Source organism: Hypanus sabinus, chromosome 11 (assembly GCF_030144855.1).
Source record: "Hypanus sabinus isolate sHypSab1 chromosome 11, sHypSab1.hap1, whole genome shotgun sequence".
In the NCBI taxonomy this organism is placed as follows: Eukaryota; Metazoa; Chordata; class Chondrichthyes; order Myliobatiformes; family Dasyatidae; genus Hypanus; species Hypanus sabinus.
In genome coordinates, this window is record NC_082716.1 from 72507917 (window position 1) to 72524010 (window position 16094).

At 37.5% G+C, this 16094-nt stretch overlaps 1 protein-coding gene across 1 annotated transcript in view; it reads left to right on the forward strand.

The window, feature by feature from the left end:
* aspm (assembly factor for spindle microtubules) overlaps positions 1–16094 on the forward strand; it is a 59320-nt gene that overhangs the window by 488 nt on the left and 42738 nt on the right. The window contains exons 2-8 of the mRNA XM_059984710.1: positions 1751–1891; positions 5458–6685; positions 8010–8108; positions 9571–9717; positions 9952–10200; positions 14794–14861; positions 15032–15173. Of these exons, the coding sequence (XP_059840693.1) occupies positions 1751–1891; positions 5458–6685; positions 8010–8108; positions 9571–9717; positions 9952–10200; positions 14794–14861; positions 15032–15173 (2074 nt within the window). The remainder of the gene's footprint in view (positions 1–1750; positions 1892–5457; positions 6686–8009; positions 8109–9570; positions 9718–9951; positions 10201–14793; positions 14862–15031; positions 15174–16094) is intronic.

The following is a 16094-nucleotide window of genomic DNA, read 5'->3' on the forward strand; positions in this document are numbered from 1 at the left end:
AGTTGAGCGGAGATTTCCTCCATCTAAAAATCGGGAATTCCAAAGCCAACATTATCTTTACCAAAATGTAATGTGTGTGAGCTATCTTCTCCATCACCCTCCCTGGCCAGCTTCAGACAGCCCTGCTTGTTTACATCATGTCCACCCTGAGAGGGGTTCTGGACTAAATATCCCGGCTGCCAAGTTTGGCTATCTCCTCTTTGGCAATGTCCTTTGCCCAGCCATCCCGACGACAGTATTTTCTGCCGTTTCAAGCTCATCCTCGATTTAGAGATCCTTATTTGCTGGTCTAGATGTAATACTCCAGTGCGTTCCTGATTGGTCTGCCCGTGCTATGGCACCAAGTCACACTCATCGTCAGCTATGTGATGATCCATCAAAGAGTTGGTTAACCAAATCTGCCATGGCCCAGCCGTCTCTGTACAGATCTATAATCCTTTGAGCTTTTTGCATTACAATTGTCATTATCTTCAAATTAAAATGTGGAATCGGATGTAATGCCTGGAGTTAGCAAGCTCTGAAATTTGTACCCTCATCTTTCGCATCTGGTTTTGCAGAGACATCTCATCGCTCACCTGTCCAAATCTGCCTTTAAACTTAGTTTCAATATTCCACAAGTAAAATGCCTTTAATGCGAAATTAAACTATCCATGTGAAGGTATGGTGTGGAAATTACTAACGACAGCATTTCCAATATCTGTACGATAGTAATCCAGAGAAGAACCTTAAAGGGAGCCACTTAATTGATGTCCTTTCCACCACTCAAAGTTTACTCACTCCGTCACCAATGCGTTGTTCAATCTACAAAATAGGCTGCAATATCATGCACTTCCCTGGCAAGACAGAAGGTTAACTGTGGTGGGTATAAAGCTGGGTTTCCCAGCCTGGGGTCCACGGACCCCTTGGTTAATGGTACGGAAAGGCTCTCACCCAAACCATCAAGATGTATTGTCATTCTTCTATGGTGACTGGAACACTTCATCCCATAATACTTGTCAGAACCTAATCACCAGTTTAGTTCTATTATTGTAGACACAGGTTCTAGAATTTCACGGATTCACACAATACCCTTCTCCTTTGAAAACATTGCTGAGAGGTAAGACCTGACATGCAACTTTTGACACCACCAAATAGGCCCTTCTCTTTCCTTTATGAAATGCTTTGAGATCTTGATTAACCTTATCAGCCAATGATATTTCATGTGCCTTCATTGTTCTCATCTCTCCAAGTATTCTTTTTTTCCTCAATCATATTTTTGGCTCTCCTGAAGGTAGAATCTTGTTGGAAGGTGCTACTGGAGGGGAATGTTGATCAATCCCATTTATACCTTGAATTTCAAGAAAGCATTTCCTTTTGTTAATTGGTTAATTAACAATTGTGTGTAGGTTAGTCGCAAAAAACAATCAAAGGGGAGTTGATAGCCTTGATAATCAGAATAAGTTGAAAGTATACAGGGAAATGAAGAGTGGTTTTGGCTTAGATCTAAAAGGTGTTTCTTCTCCAACTTTACAATAATCTTGTGGAATCCAATGGTAGAATGACCTGAAAGACTTACCCTTCCAAATCTCATTAAGGTCCAAGTTTCCACCCAATCTTGGATTAAGTTTAGACTTGGAGATGAATGATCCAGTCCGCTATGTGTTATTGCAGATCTGACATTAATATAGATATCCCAAATGTCTCAACTGTGCCAGAAATCAATTTTTAAAAATGTTAATTTGTCTTTTAAAATGTGTGCTCACTTTCACAGCCAGCAGGAAGGTATTATCTTTCCATAACCTGGGTGCCAGTGGAAGCTGGAAGAGTCCGAGAAACAGTGACGTTTAGCGTTGGTTGTGTGAAGGTCCTCTGCATTCTTTTGGGCAAGGCAGAAGACCCACCCAAAAAAAAGGTCAGAATTTGTCTTTCACAGTCAAGGTAGTGAAAATATTGCATTCTTTAGCATCTTCATTATTTTTCCTTATTACAACTCAAATATATTTTTTTGGGGTCTTGTATTAACTTATATCTAGTATTAATATCTATGATTTTCCTTACAGTTAGGCAAACCTGATATTATTCTAAATTATGATGCCGTTTTTGTTTGAAAGCCCATATGACTATATGTTCCCCCATGCTGTACTTTAGGAAATTTGTAGTTGGTCTTAGCCTACATTTCCTTTGTATTTATATGTCTGTGGATTTCACCTAACACTTCAGATTCTTGCCAAATACTTTATTTCTCCCAGGGCTCTCCCATGTCCCCCAAATAAGTCAATGTTAGTTTTCTATCAATTCATTTCTTCCTCCATAACTTCCTATTTTCTTATCTCAAAATTGAATGCTTCAGATAAAATCATAACTGGTATCTACAGTATGTGTTCCTTATCATTCAGTGGCGCTTTACTCCAGCTCATGTCAGTGTCCTCCTGCACACTACAACCAAAGCAGCTCTTGGTCTTGCCGATAATTCCCTTGTAACAATCTTACCCACAGCTTGTCTTCCGTTCTGCTGGTGAATCAACAACCATTGTCCTCTGAATTTCTTTTCAAGTCGGATGTTGTTTCCCTAGACAGTTTTTGCTGTCAAGGGCTTGCTACTGGTAACTAAATTGAGATGGTCTTTTTGATGGTAAGCTGCCAGTAATTGTAAATTCTGCTGTGAGGAACAAAGAGCCAAAGGACAGACAAATTCTGAGTTGTTCCAAATATTTCAGATAAAAACTGAAAGTTGGCTCAGAATGGAAATATTTGCATTTGTCTTTCTTATTACAATCTCGGTACGTCCCAAAGAATTTTTCAAATGAATGAAGTTCATTGAAAAACAATGAGCAGCTACCCAACTATTTGGGCGTGCTAATGATTTAGCGTTTGTTTCATGGTCCTTGTACTCACTTGGAACTTCTGCTTCTGTTTTCTCACTTACTTGAAACTTGCCGACCTTTGAATCAGTCTTTTGCCTGCTCTCTCAATTCACGGTCAGGTGTCAGATTTGGTTAGATTATGCTCTTAAGACATGCCTTAGAACACGTTTCTTTGTTAATACCACACAAATACAAGTTTTTATTGTTGCATGAATATTGTTTTGGCTGTGATTGGTCCAGAAACAATTCCAAAAGATAGTTCGGATGTATTAATGCCCACATCTGCAGATATTTCAAACTTCATAATTGACTGATTTGAAAAGACCTGGTTTCTTTTGTGTAAATGACTAGCCAAATTTACAAAGTAACATAACAAGTGTGATGAACAAAGTACTTTCAAAGGTTCTAAGTAATTTTATTATCCAAGTCTATATACTACCATTTATTTGTGGGCATACATAGTAAATAGAGAGAAACAAAAGAATCGATGGGCAGACACAAAATAAAAGGCGGACAACCAATGCGCAAATAAAAGAAGAAAAAATACCAAGCATGAGTTGTAGATGTATATAGTTGTGTGTGTGTATATATATATATATATATATATAGTTGTGTGTGTGTATATATATATATATATGGTCTGAGTGTTGGAAGTCCACATGCTGCTTTACCTGTGAAGGACTGGGCTGCATCCACTACTTTTTGTAGGCTGTGATACAACCAGTCAGAATGCTCTCCACTGTGCATCTGCAGAAGTCTGGCAAATTCTCGGTTGACATGCTGAATCTGTACAAACTTTTAAGAAAGTAGAGACCCTGCCATGTCTTCTTTGTAATGGCAGTTAAATGCCATTGACACTGAGAAATTTAAAGTCTCTCCATCTCTGATCCACTGATGAGGCCTAGAATATGGACCTCTGGTTTTCTCCTCTTGTGGTCAATAATGAGCTCTTTGGTTTTGACGACATTGACTGAGAGGTGTTGTGGCACCATTCAGACAAATTCTCAATCTCCCTTCTATATGTCATCACCTTTGCTTTGGCTCACAACAGTGGCGTCATCAACAATCTTAAGTATGGCATTGGAGCTGTGCTTAGCCTCACAATCGTAAGTTTAAAGAGAGTTGAGCAGGGGGCTAAGCACACGGTCTTCTGGTGCACCTGTGCTGATGGTGATTGTGGAGGAGATGTTATTGCCAGTCTGAATTGACTGGGTTCTGTAAGTGAGGAAATCGAGGACCCAGATGCGCAAGGAAGTATTGTGACCTATGTTTTGAAGCTAATTGATCAGTTTAGAGGGGATGATGGTATTGAATGCCCAGTTATAGTTGATAAAGAGCATCCTGATATATGTATCTGCACTGTCCAGAGCTGAGTGGAGAGCCAGTGAAATGTCAGCAGATGTTTACCTCTTGTGATGGTAGGCAAATTGGAGTGGATCTAAATCACTCCTTGGGCAGGGCTTGATATGCTTCACCACCAACTCTCAAAAGCACTTCACAGTGGAAATAAATGCTACTTTGACTGTCGAGTCAGTCTGATTTGTTTTCCCAATTGGCCTTTGTTCCAATTATGATTACTTGTTAGACATGTGATTTTGTAAGGTCATGTGCTGAACTACAGTGTTTAATACAATCTCTTTGCAATAGATAATGACACATAAATTAAAAGACTAAAAGCAATGATGTTAAAATCTACTTAAAGTCATGACACGAAGCAGCAATGTAAGTGTTTTAGATTTCAGAACTGATAGGCTAAAAAATGAATTATTTTCTCTACAGTGTCAGAAGCTAAGGGGCAACCTAGTAGAAATAAAATTATAGGAGGTGTAGGTAGGATAGATTATTTTCCCCAAAGGGGGAAATGTCAAATTCTAAAGGGCTTGGGTTTAAGACGAGAGAAGGAAAATTCAAAGGAAGAACCAGAATCAGGTTTAATATCACTGGCGAATGTTATGAAATTTGTTGTTTTGCAGCAGCAGTACAATGCAATACATAATAAAAAACAAAATTATAGTAAGTGCAAAATAGCAGTGCAAAAAGACAGCAAAGTAAAGGTAAAGTTCATGGGTTCATTGTCCATTCAGAAATCTGATAGGAGAAGGGAAGAAGTTGTTCCTGATATTTTGAGTGTGTGTCTTCAGGACCTGTACCACCACCTTGATGGTAGCAATGAGAAGAGGGTATGTCCTGGGTGATGGGTGACCTTAATAATGAATGCTGCCTTTTTGAGGCATCACCTTTTGAAGGTGGTCTTGAATCTGGGGAGGCTATTGCCCATAATGGAACTGCCTGAGTGGGAGGTGCCTGGTATATGCTGCCAGGGGAGATGGTAGAAGCAGATACATTAGCAATATTTGAGAGGTATTTAGACATGCAAAGAAGAAAGGGATACAGATGGCATGCAGGCAGGCACAATGGGTTAGACTGGCATCAAGGTAGGTATGGATGTGCTGTGCTGCTCATATACTACAAAAAAGATTTATCATAGTTTTAAAATGTCTTTGGTTATGTGTACAATATCCATAATTCTAATCAATTTTTAATATATCTGACCAAAATAGTTTAAAGCCATATATTCTTGCTTGAGATGTAAATATTTAATTTACTTCTATAGCGAAGCCTATGGGAATCAATTAAAGGCAAGAAGGTTTCGGAAAATACTGTTTGCTTGAAACAAAAGAGGAATGTATCAATTGGCAGCAAGACGATCATCATACCGCAGAAGAAGGAGTTTAAGAAAATGGGTCGAAGTCGCCCTTTAAGTCCTCTTCAGCCTTGCGAAAATCTCAGACCAGTTGGCCAAAGAGTTCCTCACCTTCATCCCGTGGATGCTTTGGACTATGCTAGCTTTGATATGAAGCACATATCACCAATATTACCTACCGGTCAAATAAGAGAGCTTGAAAATTGTACTCCACAATCACTTAAAAAATTTGGTTCCTTCTCTTTCCATCAAGGTAAAGGAATGCCATTACATAAAGATGGGAGACTAGAATATGAGGAAAAGACTGATGAATTGTGTACATCTGAAGTTTTGAAGACTGGACTGAATAAAACACCACTAAGTTTTCTTTGTGCTTCTGCTCCTCAAACTCCTGTTCACAAACGGCAGATTTTAAGCCCCGATTCTTTTGTAAATGACAGTTATGTCCCTGATGAAGATGCTGAATCAGTTGTTGAGTCAGCTGTGCTATCACCAGATCAATTTCTGAAAGATGCAAAGATGTCCATGAATCAGCCTTGCCCTATGTCTGTTGAAGCTTCCTCTATTGAAAATTTGAAATTTGGAAGTTCTTTGTCGACAGAAAGTAGCCCAAGGTTTATGTCAGAGCATGGATCACCTGTTATTAATGTGGAAGAATTGAAGCCAGCAAAGTCAAGATTAACCTTTTTTGTATTTTCTAAAACGACTGATCTTGCAGAGAATTCACAGGCTTGTGGACAAGAACATCAATCCACTGCTCATATTAAGATGCTTCCAGTCTTCACTACCACGGACAACAAGAATACATCTGTAGGTTACCGCAGATTAGAGAGCAAAGTTAAACTTTCAAACTATCAGTCTGTTGAAGTCAACTCTTGTTTCCGGTCAAGGTCTATTATTGATGTAGAGACGAAAGCTGAAAACAGAAGTCCTAAAGTTGCTAACAGGTCAAGCCTACCAAGCAGAAAGAGAAAAAGTTCAGAATATTTGTCAAACAATGCATGTGAAAAAGGTGTTCATACCAATAAAAGAAAGTCTAAGTGTGTTGAACAACTGAGTCCAAAGTTAAATGTGGTGAAGAAGACCACTTCAAGAAGCTTGAATGGAGGTGGAAAACGACTCCAGAAAAGAAAATCTGGTATGAGCTTAAGTATTTGCTTTTTTTTTTATTTGGAGAATTCAATGGATTAATAAATTTAACAGCAGTTTATGTACTCTAGCTTGTTCCAGCATATAATGAGGATGTTGATGTTTGAAACACAAGGGAATTTTAAGCAATGAACACAAAGTGCAGGTGGAACTCAGCAGATCAGGCAGCATCCATGGAAAGAAACAAAAGTCAATATTTTGGCTGAAAATTTTTAATCAGGACTGGAAAGGAAGGGTGTAGAAGCCAAACTAAGAAGGTGAAGGTAGGTGGAGGAGGACAAGGTAGCAGGTCACAGGTGAGATCAGGTGGTTGGGGAAATTGGGTGGGTGATGGAAGGGATGATGTGCCGGGAGGTGATGCTAGAAGAGAAAAATGACTGAAAGAGGAGAAATCTGTTTGGAAAGGACGTTGGACCATGGAGTAAAGGGAAGAAGACCATGGTGGGGAGGTAGAGAGCCTCGATGGGCATGTCATGAGGGTGGAGAGGAGAAGGGGAGTGGGAGGGCCACCAGAATGGGGGAGAGTGAAAAAGTTGTGTGGGGGGGGGGAGCAGAAGGGAGTGGTTACTGGAAGTTATTGAAATTGACGTTCATGTCATCAGGTTGGAGATGATCCAGACAGAATATGGGATGTTGCTCTTCTCACCATTTTTAGCCTATTTGTGCCAGTAATGGAGGGAATGGGAAGTGGAATTGAAATGGGGTGGTCACTGGATTACTCAGAGATTTTGGTTGTTGCAAACAACAGAGCAAAATGGCTTAGCAAAGTGATTCCCCTCCCCCCCCCCCCCCCCCCCCAATATGTGTTGGGTCTTACTGATGTAGGAGGCTGCATGGGATAACATAAATGACCTTGACAGACTCAACTGGAAGGACTGTCTCGGAAAGTGAATGGTGATGAAAGAGGAAATGTAGAGGCATGTGTAGCAATTGGCATGGTTGCTTGACGGAGATCTGTAGGGAGTGGTAAGTGGGCAAGGGGGTCGTGTATAGAGATCTCTGTGAAAAGTGGTGGAGGTTGGGTAGGATTCCTCACCTACTACCTCATGGGTTTCCATATCCAGCATATTATTCCCAACAATATCAAGTTACTTATTAGTTAAGCCCAATTAGATAGTGTTGAATTTTACCATCATTTACGAGGCTGATTTGGTGATATAATTATGTAACACGTGCTGCATTAAATTAACTTTCTGATAGCTTCCACAGTAAAATTCATATATCTAAATGGATCAACCTCTCCCATCACTATTAGTTAATTCACATTGTAAGAGGGTATGTAGTAATATGCTCTTTTCATGTGAATTCTACAGTTTCTCAACTCAAGATTTCCTCTGTCCGAGTGAACAATGGTAAACTTATGCCTGGAGTTGCACAGTCACAGTTAACTTTTAGGAAATTGATGAAGACTGGTGAGTGAAATGTTCAAGCTTGCAATATGCAGAACTGTTTATTTCATATTTTGCATAAGGTTTTAAATTGAACACAAACTTTATTGCATTCTGATTGTTGACAGAGGAAATGTTTTATCTTGAAAGTTGTCAGATTCTTTTGAAATTTACACATACAAAGTAATAATGCAAAAGCTTTTAATTTTTAAAAGTTATTGTACTTAGGATTAGTTTTAGAAATGTTAAATTTTTAAGTTTTGCTAGGAAAATTTGATTTTGACCTGCTGCGAAGACTGGTGTGGTGAAAGTACTTGGTTGAAGTGGATATATGCTTGCATTGACAAGTAGGTATGTAGTGTATGTGAAGTATTGGCTTCGAAGCTGTCAAGTCGCTGGAGCTTGGGCCATATTAGTGGCTTTCTATTGGCATTAGAGCCCGGAATGTTGAAGTTGTTGGAAAAATATAATTTAAGAAAATCAATTGATAAAATTTGGAGATAATCCAAAGTTTATATTTTGATTTAGGGAGTCTATGGAAATGGTTTGCTGCTTGCTTTTAAAAGCTGGGATCATTAATTTAGAGCACTTATCACTAGTGCCATGCAGTAGAAATTTTGAAAGTGGCACCAAAAGCATAGCAAATAAAGAATATATTCTTTGCTAACTGAACTACAGTATAAAGTAAGGACGGCCAACCTGTGGCGCATTGGATGATTAGAAGTGGTGCAATGAACAGTGGGGAAAATGAGTTCTTATTTATAGCGGGTCCGACAGGCAAACCGTTGTGCATTGTATGTGAGAACACTTTCTCACATAATAGAAGACATGATCTTAGTAGACACTATAAAACACAACATCAGACTGAAATAAAAGGAACACTGAAGCTAGTGCTTGGGTCTGAGTTACAGAAAGAATATGTGAACTAAGAAAAAGGAAGAAATTAAAAGAAGACAAAATATATTTGTTAAAAGTCTCATTAAGGTAAATAATGTTTAGTATGTGTTTTATATTAAATCAATATATCATGTAAAAATGCTAAATGTCTATATTAACATATTTTTACAAGATTTGAATGGGGGTACAAGAGTTGTACGGTGCATCTGAAAAAAATTGATGCATGGAATGTAAAAGGTTTTTGAACATTCACAAGTTTGGCCCTGTATTGCTACATGTCATGATTCCATTGGATTAGATGAGCTTCATGTATATTTTCTTCAATGTATCAGCCACAACTCCCGTTGAAGCAAAACACTGAAATAATCAGAAGAAGACACACTCAGGGTTAGCTTTAATATCATCAGCAAATGTATGCAAAGGGTTAAATTACAAATGTACGTAATATACATTAATATTAATGTCACTCTAAATTCACTTTTATTGATTAGATCTTTAGTTGGCCACACGGGGATGCCTTTGAGATGTGTAATTAATGGCTGATTTGTTTCCTTGGGAAGCGTTTAATATGGTTACCTACATTTTTCAGTTATTCCAAGACATCCATTACCATTTGCTGCAAAAAATATGTTTTATGATGAACGATGGAAGGAGAAGCAGGAAAGAGGATTCACGTGGTGGTTAAATTTTATTCTTACTCCTGATGACTTTACAGTGAACACAGAGTCTTCCAGAGGTGCGTTACAATGTTTACTGGGTACTACCTTTAGTATGTTCTCTCATATTATTTTCATTTACTCACCGACATTGCCATGTAATTCATTCAGTCTTGACATTTTCAGATTTGAATTGGTTTTAAAAATCAATTAAACGCAAGAAATGTACTAGCGCATACAGTAGTGTGGGAGAAAATTGCTGCATTTTTACATATCATGGTGTTAACTTCTAAATATTTGGCTCTACTTTCCAGTGAATACTGCTACATTGTTTATTGGTTCTGAGATTCAGCATCACAAAATTAGTGTTTCTTCTGCACCAACTAAAGAAGAAATGTCATTGAGAGCATATACTGCAAAATGTCAACTCAATCGCCTCCGCCGTGCAGCCTGCAGGTTATTTACATCTGAAAGCATGGTCAAAGTTATACAGAAACTGGAAGCAGCCATTGAAGCAAAACATCTCCTTGTACGGAAAGACCGATGCCTCTGGAAAGACTTTGGTAACCTTGCAAGCATTTAATTCTTATTCAATGCAGCAAATGGTCATTGTTATGCTCTGCAGTTTATTTTTTACAAAAGCAATCCTTTATTTGAATTACTGTAGAATTTCGTTCACAAACAAATAGGAGGTTAAATAGAAGTAGGAAGCCATTCATATCTTAGTGCTTTGATAAGATCCGAGCCAATCCATTACTTCTCCCACTTGCACTAACTTTATGATTCCCTTAGTACGAAAATATCTATTTATTTTACATGGAAAAATGGAAAATAAAAGCAGGATCATGTGGCCCTTTTTGTGTCTGCTCTACCACTGAATGTATGACTGATCAGTACCCTTTTCCTAGCTTTTCCTTTTATCACTTAATTCCTTTTACATATTGACTTTGAATACGTTTATTTATTTTCTCGTACATCTTTCGATGAAAAAGAATTGCACAGTCACCGGGGGATAACAGGGAGATAAAAAAAAAATTTCTGCTGTAAATCGTGTACTCCATATCCCTTGGTTTTGGAATATTTAGCCATAGGGAAAATCCTTTGAGAACTAGTTTTTCTAATCTTGTTAAAAAAAATTGTATAATCTATGAGATACCCTATGATTTTTTTATTCCAACTGTATCAGTCCTTCCATCCCAGTAATCAATCTGGTAAATCTTTATTGTACCATGGCAAAAACATCCTTTTGCTGTCATTTAGCCCTGTGCAACTGCAGCAAGACATTATTGTTCCTGATACTCAAGTTGTCTTGCAGTATTAGTATTGCCCAGTAATTCCATTTGCCCTTTTAAATGCCTGCTAACTGTTGGTCTTAACAACTAGTGTTCAATGCCAGCTGGGTCTCATTGCAATTGATGTTTTCCTAATCTGCCACCACTCAGATGAGAAATCTTTGTTTTTAAACTAAAGTTTCAATTGCAATGGCCTAGCATTTTCCCACTCAGTCAACTTTTCTAAATCATGCTGGAACATCTTTGCTCCAAAGACAGAATTATAGTGCTTGGAAGATTATAAGGGTATAAAAATTGTTAGCATGACAAGAAATGGTAGAATCACAGAAAGTTTTGTTCCCCAGCTTACTTTTCTCATCCCAGCTTTGTTCATCTGTAAATGTAGAGATGTGTTTAATCACTGCACCTAAATTACCACTGTATATTGTGAGCAATTGACATTTGAGTACTTACAGTACATCTGTAGTTCCGCACTAGCTCTTACAGACACAGGAGGCCACTAAGCCTGCCCTCTGGAGCAACACACAACATGCTGGAGAAATTCAGTAACACAGGCTTTGGAGACTGAATGTTTTGAGTCAAGGCCTTTCAGCTGAACTGTTACTCTCTGCCACCTGAGAAAGACCCATTTATTCCTATTGTTTCCTGCCGTCAGTCAATTCTCAATTCATGCTGGTTTACTATCCTCAGTTTCATTTGATTTAATTTTGCAAGATTTAAGAAAAAACTTTCAGAAAATCAGAATGCATCTCATCTAGTAATTCTCCCTTTCTATTAATTATATTCTCAAACTGCAGTGGATATGCTTGCTTTCCCTTTCAAAAGCTGCTGCTGATTTTGTTCAGTCCTATTGATGTGATACAATTGTGCTGTTAATGCATTTCTCTGACAATAGATTCCAGCACCTTTCACCCTCGTGAGAATGGATTCCTTTTTTCCTCTCCTTTTTTAAAAATACTGGGATTATAATTGTCATCCCTCCCATCTGTAACTATAGTTCCAGTATCTCAGTACACTGTGCAAGATGACCACAAAAGCATTTACTATTTCTAGGGTCACTTTCTTTAGTTCTCTAGGTTGTAGATTAATAGGGCCTGTGGATTTGTTAACCTTAAATCCATTATTTTCCATTGCAGTACTTGGATGTATATGATTTCCTTCACTCTACCTCTCACTTAACCTTTGATCCGTGAACATATCTGTGAGGTTATTTTTGTCCTCCTTTACAGTGTGCTTTCTTTGTTCCCAATAGTAACCTGTCCTATTTCTGACTTTGAACCTACAGTTTTCTTCATGGACTAATTTTTCTTCACGTTTAAGAAAGCTTTTGTAGTCTTCATTTATCTTCCCAGTAAGCTTTCATTCTCGTATCATCTTTTCTCTATGGTCTCTGAGTTCTGAACTGTTCCCAATCCTCAGGCATGCTGCTTTTGTTTTGGTAATGTTGTATTCCTCCTCTTTAGACAAAATACTATACCGAATTTCCTTCATAAGCCACAACTAAATCATCTTGATTCATTCCTAATCACTGTTAATCCATTTGGTTACACACAATGTTTATCATAGTTTATGCCACTTCACAACCTTGTTTCCTGTGTTCAGATTTGGGACCCTAGTTTCTACTAGCTCACATTCTCGTGTTACTGAAGGTTTCTGTCATATTATTTTCACACTTCCCTAAATGATCAAACGCACAATAAAATTAATTATTCTTTTCTCATTGCACAAGGCACAGTAAGAAATAGCTTTCTGATTAATCTCTAAACATATGTTTAAAAAAAAATCACATGCATCCTTTCAAATTTAGTTTCAATTTTCCTGTGTTTGTAGTTGTACACTTATTGTATGCATCTCCATTTATCTATTTAATTCAATTCCCTTCTCAACATCTCTATTTGGGGCCCTGTAGGTAATCAGCCAACATTTACTGTCTTTGGTGTTTTTAGTTGCACTCGTTCAGATCTATGTCACGCTTTTAGGTGCCAGTGTTCATACTTGCCTTTATGTTGTTTTCCTCTGTTTTTATTCTATTCCTTCTTTCTCTTCTGACTTAAAATTTTTCTCCTTCTGAAGTTTGCCTTTATCTGGGAGAGTTTCTAAGCTCTCCTAAATAAAAACAAGCACCACCCTTACCCTTGCGAGACGTTGTGGCCGGTCCAACCCAGATGTGACCTCTCCAGTTTATTTTCCGAGGTCCTGAGAGCCTGAGGTGTGAATTTTTGGCACTTGGGTTTTAGGCTTTTCTGTTGTTAAGCCTCACTGAATTCTCCTGTTAAACCCTTCCACACATTGCCTTGGTAATTTATAAATTAACAGAATTTAAGGCTTTCAGGATTGGATTTGGATTAGCACATGGACTGCAAATAGCAGAGCAATGTGGAAGTAGTTGGGGAATAGAAATGAGCAGTCAACGCCTTGGGCTGAGACCCTTTGTCAGGATGAAGGGTCTCGGCCCGAAACGTTGACTGCTCATCTCAACAATGTTGCCCAACCTGCTGAGTTCATCCAGCTTGTTTGTACTTGTTGATTTGACCACAGCATCTGCAGTGTCCTTTGTGTTTTGTATGTACGGTGTAGTTTCACTTATCAGAGTCGGGAAGACAGCGAGCTGAAATTGATTTGGAGAAAAAAAATCGGCATGTACACGCATACGTACTTACAAGCGTAAGCACGTACACAACTGCCCGCACAATGCTTCACGATCATGGTAGTCTTTCTTGGGGTGAACACATGTATAAAGTGGGCGTCTTTTTCGTAAAAGCGAAAATCCTCTTTGGTTAGCGAAAACAGGTACTAATGTAGGTCCTTCATAACAGCAAGCTGTCGTAAAGCTAATGTTCGAAAAACGGGGGCCACCTGTAGTTCCAACATATTACTGCTTGAGCCCTATCATAAAACACTGCAGTACTGATTCAATGCTGCTTGTATAATTTGTACACATGCATGAAATCAGATGAAAAATCAAATCTTGGTTAAAATTTTATGCCCTTTTGTACACTGATATAAATGATTTTTGAAGCTTTGATTAGCAAGAAGCTTTTCAAGCAAATATTTTATTCAGAAAGTTACCATCTATCTGTGTCAGTACACTTAAAATAAAGTGGCTTACCATATACATGAGGAAATCTGCAGATGAAGTCTTGTCCCGAAACGTTGACTGTACTTCTTCCTATAGATGCTGCCTGGCCTGTTGTGTTCCACCAGCATTTTGTGTGTGTTGCTTGATTTACCACATGCCATGATTTAAAATCTGGTACTCATCATAACTTGCACCATATTGAAGAAGTTAGCAGATCCTATTAAACATTTAGTTAATGTTTTGCTGGTTCTCTAACTTTTGCTTGCAGTCAAAAGTACTTGGGTATATTTTCTCTCCTTGTCCCTCTTGCAAAGTGTCAGACAATTCTGAAATATTTTTCCGATGTTTATTGAAGCCAGACGTTTTCAGTTTCTCAAAGTTGTCAGACTTGAAAGAACAGAAGTGAATTTCCAGAGTGCCTCAATGTATTCAGTATTTATAGAAACGGAGTAGGGCATTATACCTGATGTTGGTAGACCACTTGTTTATCACTAGTAATGTTGAATGGAAATCAGATCCTTTTTCACAGGGTGAGTATATTTACAAAAGATAACACTTTTATCACTATGAGTTCTGCACTATTTAGATTTAATTATATTTCAATTATTTTAAACTGAATATTCAATTTACACTGAGCATAACTTTTTTTTAGTGTGGACCGTAGCATAAATTCCATTTTACCAAATTGACTATAATTACTACTGAGTTCTGCTTTGAATCTTTAGTATTGAATACATAAAGAGTGGGTATTTGCTGTTCTGATAATTTCTTTTTATCCACAATAGGACATCGACAGAAGATCCTCAAATGGCTTTTGTCATATAATCCTCTATGGCTACGAATTGGATTAGAGGTAGGATTTTATTTGTTGCAACTAAAAAATAAGTAATGTTGCTTCTTTAAATATACTGTTTGATATACAGCATATAGTAAGCAAAACTAACTGTAATATAGTGAATTCTATTAATTTGTAGTGAATTTTAGTGTATTTGCTTAAATTTTTCAACTTTTGTTACATTTTAGTGTGTTTTTGGTGAGATGATTCCATTGGAAAGCAACAGCGATGTTAATGGATTAGCCAGATTCATTTTAAATCGTTTGCTTTGGAATTCTGACATAGCTGCAGTGTATAGACATCCAACAGTACCACATTTGTATGCTGATGGTAAGCAATTTTGCTTTCAATATATGGATTGCAGTCCAAGCTTTGAATTGAGTATGCAAGTCAAAGTTAAAACAAATGAAAGGATCTCCATTAGAATTTAGAAAATTGGATACAATTTTTGACTAGACATGAAGACATGCCTTAACCACAAGTGTACAGATTTACTATAAACAAATTTGAATCTCAAAGCAGTAGGATTTTAACTTGCAACTTCCAGTTACAATAACGATTATGCAATTATTAGTGACTCTAGTGAAGAAGCTTGATGAAATGCCATTATCTGTGCTAATATTAGTTGTGATTTGTCTTTATTGGAGAACTTCCTGAAGCAATTGTATGATTTCCTTACATCTCCATGCTCTGATTTAAAAAAAAAATTGTTAGCTATTTAACGTCATGTAAAGTTTTATTTCTTATTTGAAATCCTTTTCATCACTTCACTATTTTTGGAATACAAACCTGGTCAGTTTTGTTTAATGTTGTTCCATCCAGATTTCCAAAAACTACATTTAAAATGCCAGTCATCTGTATCATTCATTACTTTTAGGAATCTATAAGAGAAATTATTGTGGAAAATCTATTTGATTTGACCCTTTGCTAACATAGTTTGGTATTGGATGTTGTAGTCACATGTACTTCATGGCACTCTTTCATAAGCTAATACCGCTAGACCAGTTTGAGTGCTATAAATCCCAGCTAAGGGATTTTTTTTTTTAAAATTGCATTGTATAACTGAAATTATATCAGCTGATGATGTGTTTTCTCTATGTACAGTTTATGCAGTTATCTAAAATGTTCTGATACATAACACCAGGAGGTAGAAATTCATCTTTGGTTACTGGAGTATTTGTTATATAGTGGGCAGTCCATAATCTAGTACCCACTTACGTCTGGTAGTCAAGGAATGAATTTTTGCCCCGA